This window comes from Betta splendens, chromosome 4 (genome assembly GCF_900634795.4).
Source record: "Betta splendens chromosome 4, fBetSpl5.4, whole genome shotgun sequence".
Taxonomy (NCBI): Eukaryota; Metazoa; Chordata; class Actinopteri; order Anabantiformes; family Osphronemidae; genus Betta; species Betta splendens.
This window is the reverse complement of record NC_040884.2, coordinates 1104569-1123342: the sequence shown is the minus strand read 5'-3', so window position 1 is coordinate 1123342 and position 18774 is coordinate 1104569. Positions and strand designations below refer to the sequence as shown.

The window sequence follows — 18774 nt, the reverse complement described above, 5'->3', positions numbered from 1 at the left end:
GCACTGGTGATCAGATGCCGCACACAGAGCGACTGGACATTATAGTATAGTAATAATGCAGCAGACAGTGCATGTCATCGTCTTTTCAACTGTCATTAATATTAACAGCAGACGCAGGAGACGATCAGTGTAGCAGACATGAACCCCGGTCCTGAAGACCATCGAGTGCGTTCTGTAAGAGCATGTGTTCTGTTGTGAGCGCTCTAATCCCTGCGTCCCTCCATGAACCAGGTCTGCTCATCTCTCGGGCCCCAGGCTTAAGCTGCCGTATGGAGCGGCCCGGTTCTGAACCTCCCCAGGCTGCTGCAGAGAAGTGGCTGCGGTGATTGCATGAGGTTCAGAACCGCACAGAGCACAACTGTGGCTCAGACGGTGCAGGTGCACTGGACGATTTCACTGTTGAAAACAAGCAGGAAGTCCTTACATGGGCTTCTTTGTGCATTCTTTGTCCCGTGTTTGTGCAGAGGAGGCCTATAAAGCTTCAGACGTCACTTCTTCCATCCATCCATTTTCCGAACCGCTTACTCCCTAGTGCGGGGTCACGGGTGCTGGAGCCTATCCCAGCTGGCTACGGGCGAGAGGCAGGGTACACCCTGGACAGGTCGCCAGTCCATCGCAGGGCAACACACAGACAACCATTCACTCACACACTCACACCTACGGGCAATGGAGAGAAGCCAATAGACCTAATGCACGTCTTTGGACTGTGGGAGGAAGCCGGAGAACCCGGAGAGAACCCACTGGGGAGAACGTGCAAACTCCACACAGAAAGGCACCAGGGCCGCCTCCGGGAATCGAACCCAGAACCTTCTTGCTGTGAGGCGACAGTGCTACCCACCGCACCACCGTGCCACCCGTCACTTCTTCCTATAGCTTTAAAAACACCCAAGCTGTTGGGTTTGTTACTTTCTGGTGAGATATATTTGTGCATCTCTTGTATGAAGATGAAACCTCTGTATAGTTGCTTTAAACGTAAAGCTCCTGCTGTTATCTTACATAGGACGTTGGTTGACAGTGAAGACACCTTCTGCCCACAGGCAGACAGGCAGACAGGCAGACAGGCAGACAAACAGACAGGCAGACAGACAGGCAGGCAGGCAAGCAAGCAAGCAAGCAGGCAGACAGACAGACAGACAGGAAGGCAAACAGACAGACAGACAGACAGACAGACAGACAGACAGACAGACAGACAGACAGGAAGGAAGGCAGACAGACAGACAGGAAGGCAGGCAGACAGACAGACAGACAGGAAGGCAGACAGACAGGAAGGCAGAGAGACAGACAGACAGACAGGCAGACAGACAGGCAGGCAAGCAGGCAGACAGACAGACAGACAGACAGACAGACAGACAGACAGGCAGACAGACAGACAGACAGGAAGGCAGACAGACAGACAGGAAGGCAGGCAGGCAGACAGACAGACAGGAAGGCAGGCAGGCAGGCAGACAGACAGACAGGAAGGCAGGCAGACAGACAGACAGACAGACAGACAGACAGGAAGGCAGACAGACAGGCAGGCAAGCAAGCAGGCAGACAGACAGACAGGAAGGCAGACAGACAGGCAGACAGACAGGAAGGCAGGCAGACAGACAGACAGACAGACAGGAAGGCAGGCAGGCAGGCAGGCAGGCAAAGAGACAGACAGGCAGGCAGACAGACAGACAGACAAGCAGACAGACAGACAGGAAGGCAGGCAGACGGTCAGACAGACAGGAAGGCAGACAGGCAGACAGGCAGGCAGGCAAACAGACAGACAGAAAGGCAGGCAGGCAGACAGGAAGGCAGGCAGGCAGGCAGGCAGGCAGACAGACAGACAGACAGACAGACAGGAAGGCAGGCAGGCAGGCAGGCAGACAGGCAGGAAGGCAGGCAGGCAGGCAGACAGGCAGGCAGGCAGGCAGACAGACAGACAGACAGACAGGAAGGCAGGCAGACAGACAGACAGGAAGGCAGACAGACAGGAAGGCAGGCAGACAGACAGGCAGACAGACAGGAAGGCAGGCAGACGGTCAGACAGACTGGAAGGCAGGCAGACAGACAGGCAGACAGACAGGAAGGCAGGCAGACGGTCAGACAGACTGGAAGGCAGGCAGACAGACAGACAGGAAGGCAGACAGACAGACAGGAAGGCAGGCAGACAGACAGGCAGACAGACAGGAAGGCAGGCAGACGGTCAGACAGACTGGAAGGCAGGCAGACAGACAGAAAGGCAGGCAGACAGACAGACAGACAGACAGGAAGGCAGGCAGACAGACAGACAGACAGGCAGGAGCTGCTTGTCTGAGGAGCTCGGATCCAGATGTGGACGGCGCTCCTCGTGCGGGCTCCTCCAGGTGATCTCCTGGCCCTCCAGCTTGTACTTAACTCGCCTAGTGGAAGTCAGAGGGACGCGTTCTCCTCTTCTCAGCCTGGACTCGCTTCCAGTTCAGCTGCTGCCTTTGTGCTCAGAGGCACCGCGGCAGGCCGGCGGACAACCGGGGGTGTAGCGAGGAGAGGGCGCGTGCTAGAACATACACAGAACGGCTGAACTTCCGGTTTATCCGCGTGACAGACGACGCTGGGCTCAGTACAGTGTCGCGTCTTCTCCAACGTCGCGGATGTGTCCGTTTGACGTTAGCGTCACGGCTGTGGCTCACGTTCCCCCCCGCGTGCTGCGGATAATGGTTCGCTCCAGCCGCCGCGCGCCTCCCTCGTCAGTGCGCTTGTTCTACTGACGCTGGTGAGCCGGCGGCACCTGCGGAGAAGACGGGGACGGGTGGACGCGCAGAGCCGCCGCTGAGGCCGCCCGTGTTCGCCTTCATGTCGAGCCCCGGCTCCCCGGAACCAGTAGCATGTGGCAGGGAGCCGTCGCGGCCCGGTGCTCGCTGTGCGTCCGTCCGTTCGCTCCAGCCTGAACACGACTTCCGCGTAGACGGATAGATCCGCTTATGTAACCGAGTCTCGCGTCGCGTCGCGTCGGGTTCTACCGTTTCCCCGTTTTCTACGTTTTTTCTTTTGGTGGACGAAGCTCGTCGCACTAAGCCGCTCGACAGCGATGTATAACACGGTGTGGACGACGGAGAAGACCGGCGAGGACGGCGACTGGAGGGACGTGATGATGCCGTACTCCACGGAGCTGATCTTCTACCTGGAGATGGATCCGCCGCCAGGTGAGGCCGCCGGCGGCTCGGGACGGGCTTGTGTTTGGCCGCGGTTCGGGTCTGGACGACACCAGCCGGTCGGTTCTGTGGCGTCCTGGTGGGTTCGTTCGTGTGCGGTGCTGCTTCTGGGTTCTGCTGCGCATCTTTGCTGGGACGCAGTCGACGTTCTCTTTGTTGCACTGCGCGGGTTCGGATTTGTCCACAATTATGTTTGAAATGGGCTCAAATTGTGACAACGCACTGAGCACATTTCAGTCTTTGTGTTTTACTCTCCGACGCATCGTTTACGGAAGAAATGCGCCTCCGGGCATTTTAATGCTGATTTTAGCAGCTGCAGGTCCACGGAAGGACGGAGTCGCTTTAAGACAAACTTGAGGCAATGTCTTCACACCGGAGGCGCCGAAAGCGGCCTCTGCCCGCACACATGGACTCGAACGCGTCATTTACGGTCCAGTTGGTACAAATTCTCAATCCACAGAAACGTCGCCGAAAACCCCTAAAATGTTAACGTGCTTCGTAGCGGATTTTGAATAGGGAATCAGCGACTCGCCTGTGCGTGTACGTGCTGTGTGTTATTCTGCAGTCAGTGTGCGTTTGGGCCACTTCAGAACCGGCAGCGAAGGGACACAGGCGGGTCCGGGTCCGGAGCCTCTCCCGGTGCTGTCACGGTCAGGCGACGCGCATCTGAGGGTCTGTGCGCCGCTGTCTGCCTAACTGGCGCTCGGAGCTGAAGACGGTCCATTCATCCATCCATCCATTCATTCATTCATTCATTCAGTGTCATTTGACTCCCCCGTCTCCCCCCGCGCGCTGAATGGATCGTGGCGCAGATGCGGGACGCGCGTTGTTTCCAGGAGGCGCTGTTGAATCGGCTCTGGCCGCTTTCTCCTCCCTTCTGTCCGTGTGCTGATGTTCACGACACCAGCTTAAAGCGAGCTGCACACACGATGCTTCACTCACGGTCTCACACACGTTTAAACTACATTCAAGGTTCAAAAACTTGACTAATTCCAGAGGGAAATAATGTTGCTTGTTGGAGGAACGAACCAGCTTAAATAGAATGCAACACATGTTCACACTCACGTGTAATTACTGGCTAAAGCTTTAAATGCATGTTGTCGCATGGATGGAGATCAAACAGGCCGATGGTTCTGCGCTGGCGTTCTGTGGAGAACCTAGTACTGATCAGCTCTGGCTCAACCTGCTCCTCTGTCTTCAACGGTTCTGCTGCAGCCACATTTGCTGGTTCTTGTTCCACATTCAGGTGCTTTCCTCTCAGTGAGTGACGGAACCAGTGATCCGGTGATTTCAGTTCTCTGTGCTGACGTGGGTGCTGCTGGACCCAGGTCCGTTCAGGTTTCCCATCCAGGCTGCAGAGAAGCAGATTTAAAGCGATCCGTTCTCCCTGCTCCTCTTCTGAGTGGCAGCTTAATTGTTGCACCTGTTCCGTGTCTCACCTGTTTTCAGTCGCACCTCTGTGCCCGTCCTGTCATCGATCGCACCGACTTTCATCTCGACGCGTCCCCAGAGGTTCATCACGCCTTTGTGCGTGCTGTAGCTACACGCTTTGGGGGGTCCGGTGTAAAAGGAGCCAGTGGCGCTGTTGAAGGCCGATCCTCAGCTCCGCTCCTCTGTGACGAGGAGCAGAGCCCGCTTTACGCCGCTCCTCGGCCCAACCTCAATCATTCCTTTGTCTGAAACGTTGGGTTCATCTCACGTCGTGTCCAGTGAAGACTCTCGTAGCTCAAAACGTTTCTCGCATGAAGACGTTGGTTTTAATACGTAATCTGTTGCTGAGCTGTTCCGGTTCTCAGCCTCTTCTGCACCACTGACTCACCTGCAAAGGGACATTGAAGCTAATAATAGATTTCATGGAACACGTTGGACGGAGCCGCGAGCCGCCTGCGGTGCCTTGAATGGGCTGCTTTTGTTAGTCACAGTGAAACTATCAGAAGCAGTTCTGTTTCTAAATCTACTGGGCTGAGTCAGTAGACTGGAGTTCCCCCCCGCGCTGCTGCTGCTGCTGCTGCTGCTGCTGCTGCTGCTGCTGCTGGCGCGCTGACATCCCTCGCGCTCAGCTCTGATGCCTCTTCCTGCTGGAATCATCACCTGCAGCTCTGAATGTTTGAGAGTCATGTCCACACAGATCACGTCCTCGCACTGTTTGAGACCAGGTGCCCACGCTTCAAAGCTCATCACTGACCTCGGACAGCAGGCACTGTTGGCTCCGTTGTCATGGAGATGGATGTGGAGACATGTTATAGCACTCAGACGGCGACGGTTTAATTTCAAAACAGTATGTAGCGTTCTGTTATATTCTGCTGGTGGGGTTTAAATTCTTCTTCAGGTTCCAGTGTCTTGGTCACAGAACCTTGTGGAACCTTGAACCCTGTTAGATATTGTGAAACAAGGATCTCTAGCTTTAATCCTTTTGTACGTTGTGTTTGTTTTGTGTTGGAGCCCAGACATTGAAGGAGTAGAGCGTCTCTATTGTTCAGGGGAAACAACCTGTTGTTGACGCTCCGGTGGCGTGTGCCTGTATGTGGCGCTGGACGTGGTCACGCGCCAGGCGGCTCGCTCGCTCGCTCGCTCGCTCGCTCGCTCGCTCGCTCTCTCTCTCTCATCCTGCGTCCTGATTGGCCGAGGGGCCGGGCCTCCTCGCAGGGATCACTTCTCCAGCCTTGTCTTTTAGGCTCAGCCTCGCTCGCTCTCCTCTTCAGTGAGACGGAGCGTAGAGCAGGAGGAGGAGAGCGAGTGAGCGAGCGAGCAGTGGAGAGGGAGGGTGAGACGGAGAAAGAGAGAGAGGGAGGGAGGGAGGAGAGAAACAGCTGAGAGGCGACAGCAGCATGCAGTTAACGGCGAGCGCGATGGTGGAGGACGGTAAGAGAACCTGCAGCCTCCGTCTGCTTCCAGTTTCTGCTCTCTCTCTTTGACTTCTTCTCTTTTCCATCTCTCTCACCAACCTCCCACAGACAGTGTTTGCTTTTGTGTTCAAGCTTTTCCTCCAGTTTTCCAACTTGTGGAATGAAGTGTTGCAAAGAGTAAAAGTCCTCTGTCATTCTGTGCTTCCTGTGCAGACGTCCTTGTTTCAGCAGTTTGCTCCAAAAGTTACAGTTTAGACTGTTTGTGGTTAAAACAACAGAAGCGTGTAAATGTTGAACGAGGCTGTCGTGACGTCTCATTATTTCCTGCAGATTCATTGTCAGAAGTGTTTCTGCAGAAGCGTGCGTCTGCGCGTGCGTCTGCGCGTGCGTCTGCACGTGCCATAAAGACGTCCTGATGCACAGACACGATGGAGTTGTGACTGGTTTGTTGTCTTGTGGTGCTGAGCACACGGCTCCACAGAGCGTCCTCGGCCTCGCTGCTTTGTGCGTTTATGGTGCGTGTCGGTCCGTGCTCAACGTCATTGTTCCAGCGCTGTGGCTGCTGCAGCGTGTGACGAAGCGATGTGGCTGCGTGTGGGGCCGAGCGCTGCTCCTTTGTCTGCTGAGGGGGAGGAGGCTGAGCTGCTGACGGTCCCCTTTGTTCGTCCTCCTGCTCCGAGGCTTCGTGCTGCAGTTCCTTTCACTCATTATTAACTCTGCGTTTGTGAGATGTCAACACTCTTCACACTTTGCTGTGTTTTCTTGATGTGTCCTCTTTGTTGGGACGGTTGTCATCAGCCAGATGTGAGCTTGTCTCATGCAGGACAGATGTTTACCGTGAAAGTTGTGGCGAGGCTCCTTTTATTGTAAGCTTCCAGTTTCTAATGGAAACTCTTTGTCCTGATCATCGTACGGCTGAATCCAAACCACACAGCTGCTCACGACACTTGTTCACAGGTCACATTATTGTGTTCACTGGGATTATGTTGTTTATTCAATTTTAATGTTGCTCAAATGAGTTAATCATATTAAATGAAAAGTAATTTTGAGTTCCAAACGAGGTCCAAAGTGTGCGTGCGTGCGTGCGTGCCTGCGTGCGTGCGTGCCTGCGTGCGTGCGTGCCTGCGTGCGTGCGTGCCTGCGTGCGTGCGTGCCTGCGTGCGTGCGTGCCTGCGTGCGTGCGTGCCTGCGTGTGTGCGGTGACATGAGGGTGTGTGAGAGAGACGGGGAACAAAGAAGCAGGAGAGGACCTGGACGGCTCCTCTGGAACAGGCTCATCGGCTGCGAAGTTGAGAATGTCGCCTTCACTCCAGATTTAAATATTGAAACAAATGTAAGCTTCATCCTAATGAAAGAGAACGTGAGAACACGGCTGCTCCAGTCTGTTCTCTGCAGCTTCTGAACCACATCCAGATGTGACCTGAGGCTGTAAACCTCTGTGTCTCTGGGTGGTGCTGGTTACGGCTCGTATTCACAGCATGACGCCACTAACATGGTTTGTGTTTATTAGCTTGTTAGCGTTCACTCAGGCTGATCTACTGCTGTTGTGCAAACATGGCCTTTCTTCTGATTTCCATAATTTTGAACATATTCTATATATTTTTGTAAATGTAGCGATGTTTAAACACAAACAGTGAACGAAGGGTCTAAACCAAATAAAAAGGAACCAAACGATTTGTTCCAAGAATAAACACTCATTCATAGTTTAAATGTGTTCATGCTCTGGATCTGCTCACGGAGTAAATTCTGCTGTGTAAAAAAGCTTCCAAGGTTGTTGTTGATGTTGTTATCAACCCACAGTCACCCATCTCTCTTGCAGCTCTTCCTCCGAAGCCTGCGAAGCCCCAGCAGCCCTGCTCCGTCGGGGTGGGAGGCGGTAGCAACGGCACCAAGGACGGAGGAGCAGGAGGCTCGCTGCAGGAGGCCGAGTGGTACTGGGGAGACATATCCAGGTACCGCAGGTTCTGCTGGATGAGCCTTTGTGTGACTGAAAGGCCAGCAGTGACTGGAAGTGGGTGTGAGGAACGTGTGAACTGTTCTAACATCTGGAGCTCAGCTACAGAGACGTTAGGCTTGTTTCTCAGATGTGTGAGGAAGGTCCTCGTCTGCTGCTGATGATTTGAAGATTTTTTTTCCTCTCGTCTCCAGGGAAGAGGTGAACGATAAGCTCAGAGACATGCCTGATGGGACCTTCTTGGTTCGGGATGCGTCCACCAAAATGCAGGGCGACTACACGCTCACGCTGAGGTAAAGCAGTGTGAGGATGTGACACAGTGTGCGTTCATGTCACAGAGGATGTGCTCATCGTCTTCCTGTGTTCAGGAAAGGGGGCAACAACAAGCTGATCAAGATCTACCACCGGGACGGGAAGTACGGCTTCTCTGAGCCGCTGACGTTCAGCTCGGTGGTGGAGCTCATCTGCCACTACAGACACGAGTCTCTGGCTCAGTACAACACCAAGCTGGACGTCAAACTCATGTACCCCATCTCGCGCTTCCAGCAGGTCAGTGCACACGGACACGTGAGCTCAACACAGAGCTGGAACCGCTCCCGCTTTAACCTCTCCTTCCCTAATCCACAGGACCTGTTGGTTAAGGAAGATAATATTGATGCTGTGGGGAAGAAGCTTCAGGAATACCACAACCAGTACCAGGAGAAGAGCAAAGAGTACGACCGTCTGTACGAGGAGTACACCAAGACCTCGCAGGTAGCGGGAACACCTGGGTTCGACACTGTCAGTGTCAGTATCAGTAGTTCCTGCCACTCGCTGACCCTCTGCTCTGTCCCTCCACAGGAGATCCAGATGAAGCGCACGGCCATCGAAGCCTTCAACGAGACCATCAAGATCTTTGAGGATCAGTGCCACACACAGGAGCGCTACAGCAAGGACTACATCGAGCGCTTCCGCCGCGAGGGCAACGACAAGGAGATAGAGCGAATCATGATGAACTACGAGAAGCTCAAGTCTCGGCTCGGGGAGATCCACGACAGCAAGGTGCGGCTGGAGCAGGACCTGAAAACACAAGCCATGGACAACCGCGAGACAGACAAGAAGATGAACAGCCTGAAGCCCGACCTCATCCAGCTCCGCAAGATCAGGGACCAGTATCTAGTGTAAGCACCGACGCCATGAGCAGCTGCTAATGGGCCACTGTCCAACAGAGGAACGAGCCTCTGTTTTACCATGTCTCCACACTCCAGTAGGAGGAACTGGTTTGGAATTGGTTATCAGTCTTATTCTGTTGTTGCTGAGGCTTTGACCTTTTCAGTATCTCAGGCCTCGGGAGGTTTGCTGCTTTAGTTGTTAGTAGTAGCAACGGCTCAAACCAAATTGCTTTGTGAAGACATTTGTTGGAGCTTCGCTAATTAGATTTCCGTGGAGCCTCGTGTTTGCTGCACTTTAAACACAGATTGGATAAGAAGCCGTCCTGGAGGGATTCCTGCTAACGCTTCTGTCTTCCTCTGTAGCTGGCTCAATCACAAAGGAGTCCGTCAGAAACGAATTAACGACTGGCTGGGAATCAAGAACGAGAACACGGATGAGTGAGTTTTCTGTTTCTGAACTTTGGGCCCAGAATGTGAAGTTGGCTCTGACACCTTACTGAGTGCAGGGCTGTAACTTAATGCAGCTACCGACTAACTGCGTTTGTGTGCAGGGGCTACTTTGTGAGTGAGGACGATGAGAACCTGCCTCATTACGACGAGAAGAGCTGGTTCGTTGGGGACCTGAACCGGACGCAGGCGGAGGAGCTGCTCATCGGGAAGCCGGACGGCGCCTTTCTGATCCGGGAAAGCAGCAAGAAGGGCTGCTACGCCTGCTCTGTGGTGTGAGTACAGCATGCCTGAGCTTTGGGCCCAGCTCCATGAGCTGCTGTCTGACCCCCTGTGCTCACGCGTCCCCAGGTTGGAAGGAGAGGTGAAGCACTGCGTCATCTACAGCACACCCCGCGGCTTCGGCTTCGCCGAGCCCTACAACCTGTACAGCAGCCTGAAGGACCTGGTGCTCCACTACCACCAGACCTCGCTGGTGCAGCACAACGACTCGCTCAACGTGCGCCTCGCATACCCCGTCTACGCACACATGCCCTCCGGACGCAGATGAAGCCACAGGCCACAGATGAGCCCACCGTCCCTGAAGGGCACAGCGGCATGGGCTCCAAGCCCCAACACGCAAACAGATGGATAGAAAGAAACTAAACACTTGCTGCAACACACACATCAGCCACCTTGAAGTTCTATATTTTTACAAGAACAATTTCGGAGGGCATTCTTTCTAAAGACTGCTTGATTTGCACAAGGAAGTTTTAAATGTTTGTGAATGTGAAAAAACGCAACTGAAGGAAACGGAGACTTCAGAGTTTCAGGTTGACCCGCTGCTACCTAAACTCAGCTCAGACTTTTAGCAGACACTCAGAAACCACATGAATGATGAAGACCACAACGACACATTTCCATTTTGTTCCTGCATTTCGTTTCTTCTGGAGGCGTTTTCATGTGTCACATGTGTTTCTTTGTTTATTTCTACACTTGTTTGTGGAAAATGCAACAGACGGCGATGATGATGATGTCAAGTGTCTGTTCTGTCCCCCTATGTGAAGCAAAAGTAATGTAGCATGACAAGATGACGGACGCTTGCGTTGCCATGCGTTCCTTCATGGAGACTGCTGCTGGGGGTCGGGGCGCAGGCGACGCTACACTTTATATTCTAAAGAAGGATAAAGGCTTTTATACTAACTAGGGTTTCTTTGCTTTGCTGATCCAGTCTTGACTTTTTTGCCAATTTGTAAACTGGCATCACAGATCAGAACCAGAGACCAAAGGCGGTGTGAAGGGGGAGGGGCGACGAGTCGGCCAGTAAGTTTCACGTTCCTGTTGGTGAATGGACAAAGGAGCGGAGGAAAGCAAACGAATGGCGTGTCTGAGACCACATAGAACCACGCGCTTGTGCACCAAATAGCCTTGTTGGAAAACCAAATGGTACGTTAGCAGAAACGCCAGGAGCTTCTGCAAACACAGATGTTGGAGTCCGAAGCACTTAAAGCCAGTGTGAGACCCAGCGCTCACGCAGCTGAAGAACAACCTGCTCGCTGAGGTTTAGCTAGAAAAGGCACCACTTCCACACAACGCTAGGAATCCGAAAGGCTAAACTGAGTCTGTCTGACATCACATGGTTCGAACCTGCAGGCAGAGACAGAAGTTAGCACAAAACCTGAACGAAGCTGCAATCTAGCGTGGTCGATGTGGCTCAGCAGTCAAACGCTTCAGATGGAACCACAGCGGAGCTTTTAGTCAAACTGAACTTGTGTTTAATGCTTGGCGTTCGACTTTGTAACCAGTGGAGGCGTTTCATGTCAGAATAAAGTAAGAGAAAATGAGACCTTCACAAAGTGGAGAGAGAAGCCACCAGGTTTCATTTTATGCATTTACAGAATTTCCCATTGTGCGACTAATGATTTCTTGCTTTGCTCCTCCTTCTGATGGAAGGGTGGGAGGAGGGGCCGATAAGCAGCCGTCCCTCCTAGATGTGGGCTACGCCACTGGTTACAAAGCAGCATCTCTGGTGTGTCTGAGGGGTCAGGTTTCAGGAAGAAGGCCATTGAGTGAATGATGCATCTCAGCATCCTCCTTTCCCACACATCGGTAACTACGGCAACGTTGCCAAGCTGCATCTTGGATAAAAAAGCTGAGCTTAAAGCCACTAATGACCTGAAGCTGCCGGTGTTGAATCCAGTTTCTCACGTGGCTTCATGTCGAGCAGTCGCCATGACGATGAGGCGTTAAGGCCAGCTTGCTCAGGCGGTGGGTTCCTAGTGGGTCCAGGAGGTAGAAAGCAACGATGTGAGCAGGGACTCTGCTCCTGTTGTCTGGGTTTGTGGCTCTGTCGTTTCCCAGGATTCAGCACGCAGGGTTTGCTGCTGCTCTCTTGAATGTACAAAAGGAAGGGTCCGGGCCCAAGCGGGCCTTTTGTTGACGTTTCTTTTTTGAAGCACCACTGATCCGATCTCTCCAGGTGCTACGACGCATGCAGGCCCGCGTCTCATTTCAGTTTAGGTTCTAAACCCTCAGGTGTTCTTGAGTTTACTGTAGGAACTGCAACACAACCAAGCCAGCGATCTGAAACAAATCAGGGTTTTTCTGCTTCAGTACTTCAATCAAGCCGAGCTTAATCAGCCAGTTAAGCTGCGTCCCGTCAAAAGAAAGGTTCATCTCTTCTGTTTAGACAGAACGTCATCTCGCGCTTTTAGAGATTCCTTCCTGTCTGTCTCCGCAGAAGGATGTAACTCCCTTGGTTTCTCATGTTTTTTTTTTTCATTGGGAACTCTTATAACATCTCCCATCTATATTACTTGAACTGAACCACATCGCTCGCTGTTGAATGTCTTTCTATGGAAATACACATTTATTGAAGGAAAAGGTGGAGAGCACCCTCGTTTTCTGCCGAGCAGCTGAGGTTTTTAGAGTTTTATGACAGATGTACAGTATTTGTTACAGGTGGAGAACAAGGAGGCACTTTTTGAAACTTTCCTCAGATGAGTTGGGATCTTTCCTGGACAGAGGGCTCGTCTGAAATTGCACACATTCTCATCTAGAAGAGTCGTCGTCTCCAGCAGTGACCTCTGTGTTCAGTCCTTGTTCCCCCGAGACGTCGTCTCCGTCGTCAGTGTGTCCATAGTCATTTGATTTGATTTTCATTCTTCTCCAAAACATTTACACCAAAGATTTCAGTTCTTGTTGATCCCTGAGTTTCCTCCTGGGACGTGACGTTTCAGTGGCGCCTTTTGTCTCATTGCTTTGAAAGCGTGTGGTGTGAAGGACCCGTCCCAGCTGGTGGCTCGTGTTCATTTGTGGCACATCGATCACACGTGAGCTAATCGGCACTCCTCGGTTCGTGTTCTGACCCAGAATCACAGCATTACCACCAACGACCTCATTTATTTGCACATGTTGGCTGCAGCTAGACTTTAGTTGCAATTACACTTTTCTATTTCTGTTATTTTCTGCACAAATCTTGACAAAACCTTTCTTTCAATTTATTGTTGTTTTTTTTGCTTGCTTTGCGTGTGAATAGAATCCTAAACTCGTTAGTCATAGTGGGTTAGTTCTGTGGAGTTCATCTCTACAGAGCTGCTCAGACTGTGACAGGAGAATCACTGTGCACAACTGGGAGTTTGATTCTTTGTTTTTGATGCATTTGAAAAAAAAATGTGTCTATTTATTTGGACTCAAGTCAACGTCAGTAAAACGCTGAAGGCAACGCATTCATCTCCAGTTTTATTACTGATACGTTTTCTGTCTTCTGCAGCACGATGTTCCTCCATGTGTCATGTCATCCCATGTCACCTTCCCATTCTGAGCCAGGGGTTCTTGTGGGAGGGGCCAATCTAGGCCCCTCCCCCAGCACAGGTGTTACTGACAGCGCAGGGTCGAACGCAGACAGAAGCAAAGGCAGGTCAGAGGGTTGTTGGGACAAACCAAATGATCCATTTGTTACGTTTACTTTTACTGACTGTTTAGTTGAGTTTTACTCAGAACTCGACTCAACCCAAATAATCCAGGAACCAGGTTTAGGGTCAGAAAATAGAGGTATGTTTAATCCACACTGAGGCGCAGAAGCTGAGGCCGGCTGCCGCCTCCTTTGTGTGTTTATACTCACTACCACCCAGGACTGTTAAAATAGCAACTGTCTGTTGTTCCTCTGCTTCTACTACAAATACTACTACTATTAGTACTACTACAGATACTACTACTCACCTTGAAGCAGTTCTGCAAAGTTTTATTTGCAGCCAGGTTTGAATATGTTTGTGATTCTCACGAGGAGTCGTGTTGTGTTCTTACCACTGCTTATCTGATCACAGTACCCAGCACAGCTTTGAGGAGTAACAGCTTCTTATATATGTGAAAATACAAAAACTTTTAGAAAAGCTAACGAAAAAAGGATTTTACAAAGTGTATATGACACCCCTCCCCGCTGCCCCTTTTGACATACGTACAGATCCAGCATGCGTTTGTTACTCTTGACTGTTGTTTTTTGTGTATAAAAGAAAAATGGTAAAAAAGATGTCTTTGAAAAAACTGTTATTTGTCTGTTAATGATGTATTCAGATCTGAATTTATTATAGCAAGTTTAACATCACTGCTTACAGCTGAAACAAGTTCCCGTCCTTTTTGTGTCGGTTGATGCTGAGAAAGACGACCACGTGTCTGACCATCACGTCTGACGGCAGAGATGTTTTGACCTAAACGCTGACTGCTCCACTCATTCCCTGGTCCCGGTCTCTCTCTCAGTGTCCCCGTGTGTCATACCTGCTGCCAGCTTCTTGCTATTTGCTCTTGAAATGGTTTTGGGCCAACTCACTTTTCTTTGTCGTATCGGTTGCAATAGTCTGTTGGTTGTAGATTCTCTATTTGTTTGAGCAGAACCCGTCCGTTCGTCCGTCGGTGGAGCTCCAACACATTCAGTTCTCCTGCAGAATAAAGAAAATATTTTCTTCAAATACAAACATTAGAGTCTGAGTTGTGGTTTGTTTTTTGTCAACAGCTTTTATCTGCAGTTTTTTATGTTAGTGGCTAATGCTTCGAAGCTAAAAGACAAACTTAGACAGAAACAACTAAAGTATTCAAAGTAAATGAAGCCTCAAATCTACAGAAGAGTCTATCGAGAAAATGAGAGTGAATGATCACTGACTGCACTGTTAGACATTTCAAAGAGTTTTTACAGTGATTCACTGGCAACAGTTACTTCAAAAAATACAGTAATCATTACTGTATTTTAAGTTTACAGTAATTGGTACTGTACTGTACTCTTACCTCTATATTATTGTAATCCCATGACTTTGAATCAATACTTTATTAATTAATAAATTATATGCACGTATATATCTCTTAATTCTATAATAGTAATAATAATAATATAATATACTGTAAATTTAATTTTTGCAAAATATGAAAGTTTATTTAAAACATTTCAAATAATTAAATCACTTAAGACTGAACTGTCTAAAAATACAATATTGTATTTAAAACATTCAAGTACATACACCGTTAAAACTTGCAAAGTACACCGTAACATAGCCTTTTAACAAAACTTACTGTACAGTTAACAGTTTTCAGAAAAATCACTAGTTTCAGTAGCGCAAATCCTCTGGATTTATTCTAACAAGGAATCTATGAGCAAAATAAAATAAAGGTTAAGACAAATTCAGATATTTTCAACTATCAGGTCAGAAATACCAATAATCCAAAAATAATGGATGTAACCAACTTTATATGAATTTACTAATTTGGGCTCTTCCACTTCCAGTTAGATGACGACGGAAGGATGACACAGTTTTAGCAGTGCATTTTGTGCCATCCTCCGGATTTATTGACACAAGGAGTCTATGAGCAAAATAAAATAAAGCATAAGACAACTTCAGATCTCAATAAATCAGATCAGAAATGACCACCTGCAGAAGAATTTACTAATCTGAGCTCTTCCACTTCCAGTTTGATGACGAAGGAAGGATGACACTGTTGTTCTGGTGTCTTTCTCTTCATCTCTCTGATGTCTCCTGGTTCACTCCAGTTTTAGCAGTGCATTTTCCAGATTTAATCACACAAGGAATCTATAAGCAAAATAAAATAAAGGATGAGAAAAATTCAATTCCATTTCAACTATCAACAATGATGAGTAAATACTGGTCAAAGTCAAGTGTTACAGTAGATACATAGCATCAATTCTGCCTCTATCAAACCATGTTACAAACGTTTGTAACTGTATCTGTGACACTGGCTTTGAAGCATCATTTCACGCTACTTGCGGTCAAGTGAGCCGCCGTTTGCTTTTCCGTGGTCAAAAGAGTCGTTGCTATTTTCGAGGTGCGCGACTCGTGCGATAGTTACGGTAACAGTGTTGCGATCACCAAGAGCGGAGACACTCACTCTTAAACTATTCAGTAAAAGTATTTGATATTTGCTGTGGTAGTAGTCGAGGTAGTACTAAGCAGAACTGTGAAGGAATGGTGATGTACCAATTTGGAGAAGTCACTTTATTCAAATCCTACTTTTAGAATGGAGGCCAATTCCCTTTTATTTTTTGAACGTTCACTGTAAATTCCATCTTTTCTTAAATTTGCTTCGTTTCCTTAAGACATTAATGTTAAAATCGCCTCAGTTGCTCATTAGAGTGTCTCCGCTCTTCTGGCTGATCGCAACACTGTTACCGTGGGACCTGTTAGCGGTCCCTGTCAATGCCTTGGTTTACGTGACCTCTGTTAGCGCATGCGCTCTCCGTAACAGAGTGATCTATGGGCGGAGCGGAGCGTTTAACTTGTGTTTTGTGTGGTTTAACTTGTGTTTAACTTGTGTTTTGTCATGTTTTTGTGAATGATCAGGAGCGCCTGGTCCTTTACCGTATTACCGTATTACCGCGAGTCAGAGCGGTGCAGGTCTCAGCTGACGGTTCAAAGTGAACGCTACGAACTAAATAAACGATCACGCAGACCAAGCTTTGTGCCCGTGTCTGTGGTATCGGTGACATCTGGATAGATTCTGCAGCAACACTGGGCGTCTGTCTCCTTGTAGACGGTGTTGATCAGCGGGAGGCACCATGAAATCCAAGCCTGTCTAACAACTGTCCCTAATTTGAGCCCAAAGTCTACCGCTAGCAGTTAGCTAGTTAGTCAGTAAACGTTAAGCTAGCTGCAACACCCACATCTTAACGTTACGTCACCGGAAGAACATTAGCGACAGCGCGAAAACTCACCTGAGTGACAGACGGAGACGATTGGTGCAGGTGATGGGGGCGTGGTTAGAGCCTGGCTGAACGCAGGTGAGTCTAAGCGCTAAACGTGGCAGTGAGGTGTGTGTGTGTGTGTGTGCGTGTGAGTGCGCGCGCGCCGAGAGAGGAACAGCTGGTAAGTAGGGCGGTTATGTTGGACTTCATGGGATCCCTTTTATTTTATGTGCAGCGCTTATGAGCGATTGTGTTTTAGACCCGGCTCTTACCTGGATCGTTGATCGAGGGAGGTGGCACTGACAGCAGTTGGTGTCGCGGTAGGTGCACGTCAGCTTTTAGTCCCTCAGCTGCTTTTGGCCCGTCTTCACTGTATTATATCTTTTTAAAGTGCCATCAGGTCGGGATGCTGGCGCTTGTTGGCTGCAAAGAGGACGGAGTGGATTTGGCTGCGTGCTGATCACAGCATATTGTGATTTATTATTTATTTAGTATTGTGTTTTAATAACCTTGACTGCTGTTTTTTACACTTGGGCCGCTCCGATTTTATCGTGGTTTTAACAGGGCTATTGGAATGTTGGTTTATTTAGTTATTTTTCTTTATTTTTTTCAAAGCATTGTTTTCTGGTTTTGTATTTGTTTCTTTTATTTGTCTTTCTTTCATTCATGGTGTGGTTTGAATTCATTTGATTTAATTTTTCTATTGGTCATTGCCTGTTTTAGTGAACTATTTTATTCATTGGTTTTTATCACTGGCGAATGATACTGTACTGTTGAAATTACAGACGTCTAACAGTGTGGACGTGTGTGCGCCGTTGGCCGGGATCGATCGCGTGTGCGCTCCATAAGTGACTCACGCATGAATCCACTGCGTGCGGCCTTGAGAGTGGACGCCTCGTTATTCAGCTTCGTTCTCATGCCTTATTTTGAAGGTGGAGACGTGGCCCCTCGGTGGAACGCAGGGTGGGAAACCCCGCGGGAGTCTGTGTTTGATCTCTGTCTTTTTTCACTCTCACTTTGAATTACAAATTTCATTCAATTCATTTTACAGTTCGGCTCCATTTTCCTTTTTGAGCTTGTTAATTAAAAGCAGGAAGTGAGACTGAAAGTGGCTGTAATTAGATCTGGCCAAAGCGTTAGACAGAGCAGCAGAGCGTGAACCTCTACTTCTCCACTCTGACGGACCAGCGTGACACTTGTCAATCACACACACACACGCACACACACACACACACACACACACACACACACACACACATACACATACACACACGCACACACACACACGCACAGACACACGCACGCGCACACATGCACACACGCACGCACACACACACACGCACAGACACACGCACGCGCGCACACACACACACACACGCTAGCACAACACATACACACACACATACACACACACACACACGTGCGCGCACACATACACACAAGCACACACACACGCACAGACACACACACACAGACACACGCACGCGCACACACACACACACAGTTCTCACAAACACTGACGTATTTATTCACATCATTCTTTCAGAAACAGACTCCAATGACTCACATTCATCTTTGCTGAGACGCACACAGGTGTCAGAAGTTGCATTATTTCATATTTCAGAAATAAATAAATAAAACACACCTTTGGTATATACGCGACATACCAAATCACAGTAATCTAACATTATTAATAGTGATACTACTGTAACAGCTAAGTTAAAAAAGCCTGTTTATCAGCTCAGGTGTTGAGTCCCACTACAAGGTTAGTAAAGCTGTAGCTTAACATTATTCACCCAAAGGCTGAGGCAGACGTTGGTGCATGAACAATGCCACTTGTGGAAGCCAGGGTGATGTGAGGGGCTCCGCCACTCCGCCCATCCAGCAAGCAGAGGAAGGAATCCCAGCAGCCAGGGAGCCCACACACCTTCAGTTCCAGGAGGCAGGTGTTGCGACCCAAGCCGCCCACACAGAGCCCCCCACAGAGCTGCAGCAGCCACAGAGACAGCACCCGAGGTCAGAGTGGGCCACCGGGGGTCAACGCTGTCCGCCCCAT

At 49.6% G+C, this 18774-nt stretch overlaps 1 protein-coding gene and 1 long non-coding RNA gene across 7 annotated transcripts in view; one reads left to right on the top strand and one right to left on the bottom strand.

Moving 5' to 3' along the window:
- Window positions 1–14505, top strand: part of pik3r3b (phosphoinositide-3-kinase, regulatory subunit 3b (gamma)) — an 83460-nt gene extending 68955 nt beyond the window's left edge. For 4 of the 6 annotated variants that reach the window (XM_055507762.1, XM_055507761.1, XM_029149448.3 and 1 more), the window contains 8 exons: window positions 7824–7956; window positions 8153–8251; window positions 8327–8507; window positions 8586–8711; window positions 8799–9118; window positions 9473–9547; window positions 9661–9831; window positions 9908–14505. In XM_055507762.1, coding sequence (XP_055363737.1) covers window positions 7824–7956; window positions 8153–8251; window positions 8327–8507; window positions 8586–8711; window positions 8799–9118; window positions 9473–9547; window positions 9661–9831; window positions 9908–10106 — 1304 coding nt within the window. In that variant the 3' untranslated portion in view covers window positions 10107–14505. Of the gene's footprint in view, window positions 1–2695; window positions 3150–5792; window positions 6021–7823; window positions 7957–8152; window positions 8252–8326; window positions 8508–8585; window positions 8712–8798; window positions 9119–9472; window positions 9548–9660; window positions 9832–9907 lie in introns of those variants that run through there. The other 2 variants (XM_029149449.3, XM_029149450.3) reach the window with 2 other exon arrangements.
- On the bottom strand, window positions 14096–16733 carry LOC129603938 (uncharacterized). The gene is made up of 3 exons (XR_008694347.1): window positions 16404–16733; window positions 15451–15609; window positions 14096–14469 (listed from the first exon to the last, which is right to left on the bottom strand). It is a non-coding gene; the product is annotated as an uncharacterized LOC129603938 (long non-coding RNA).
- Window positions 16734–18774: the final 2041 nt, after the last annotated feature.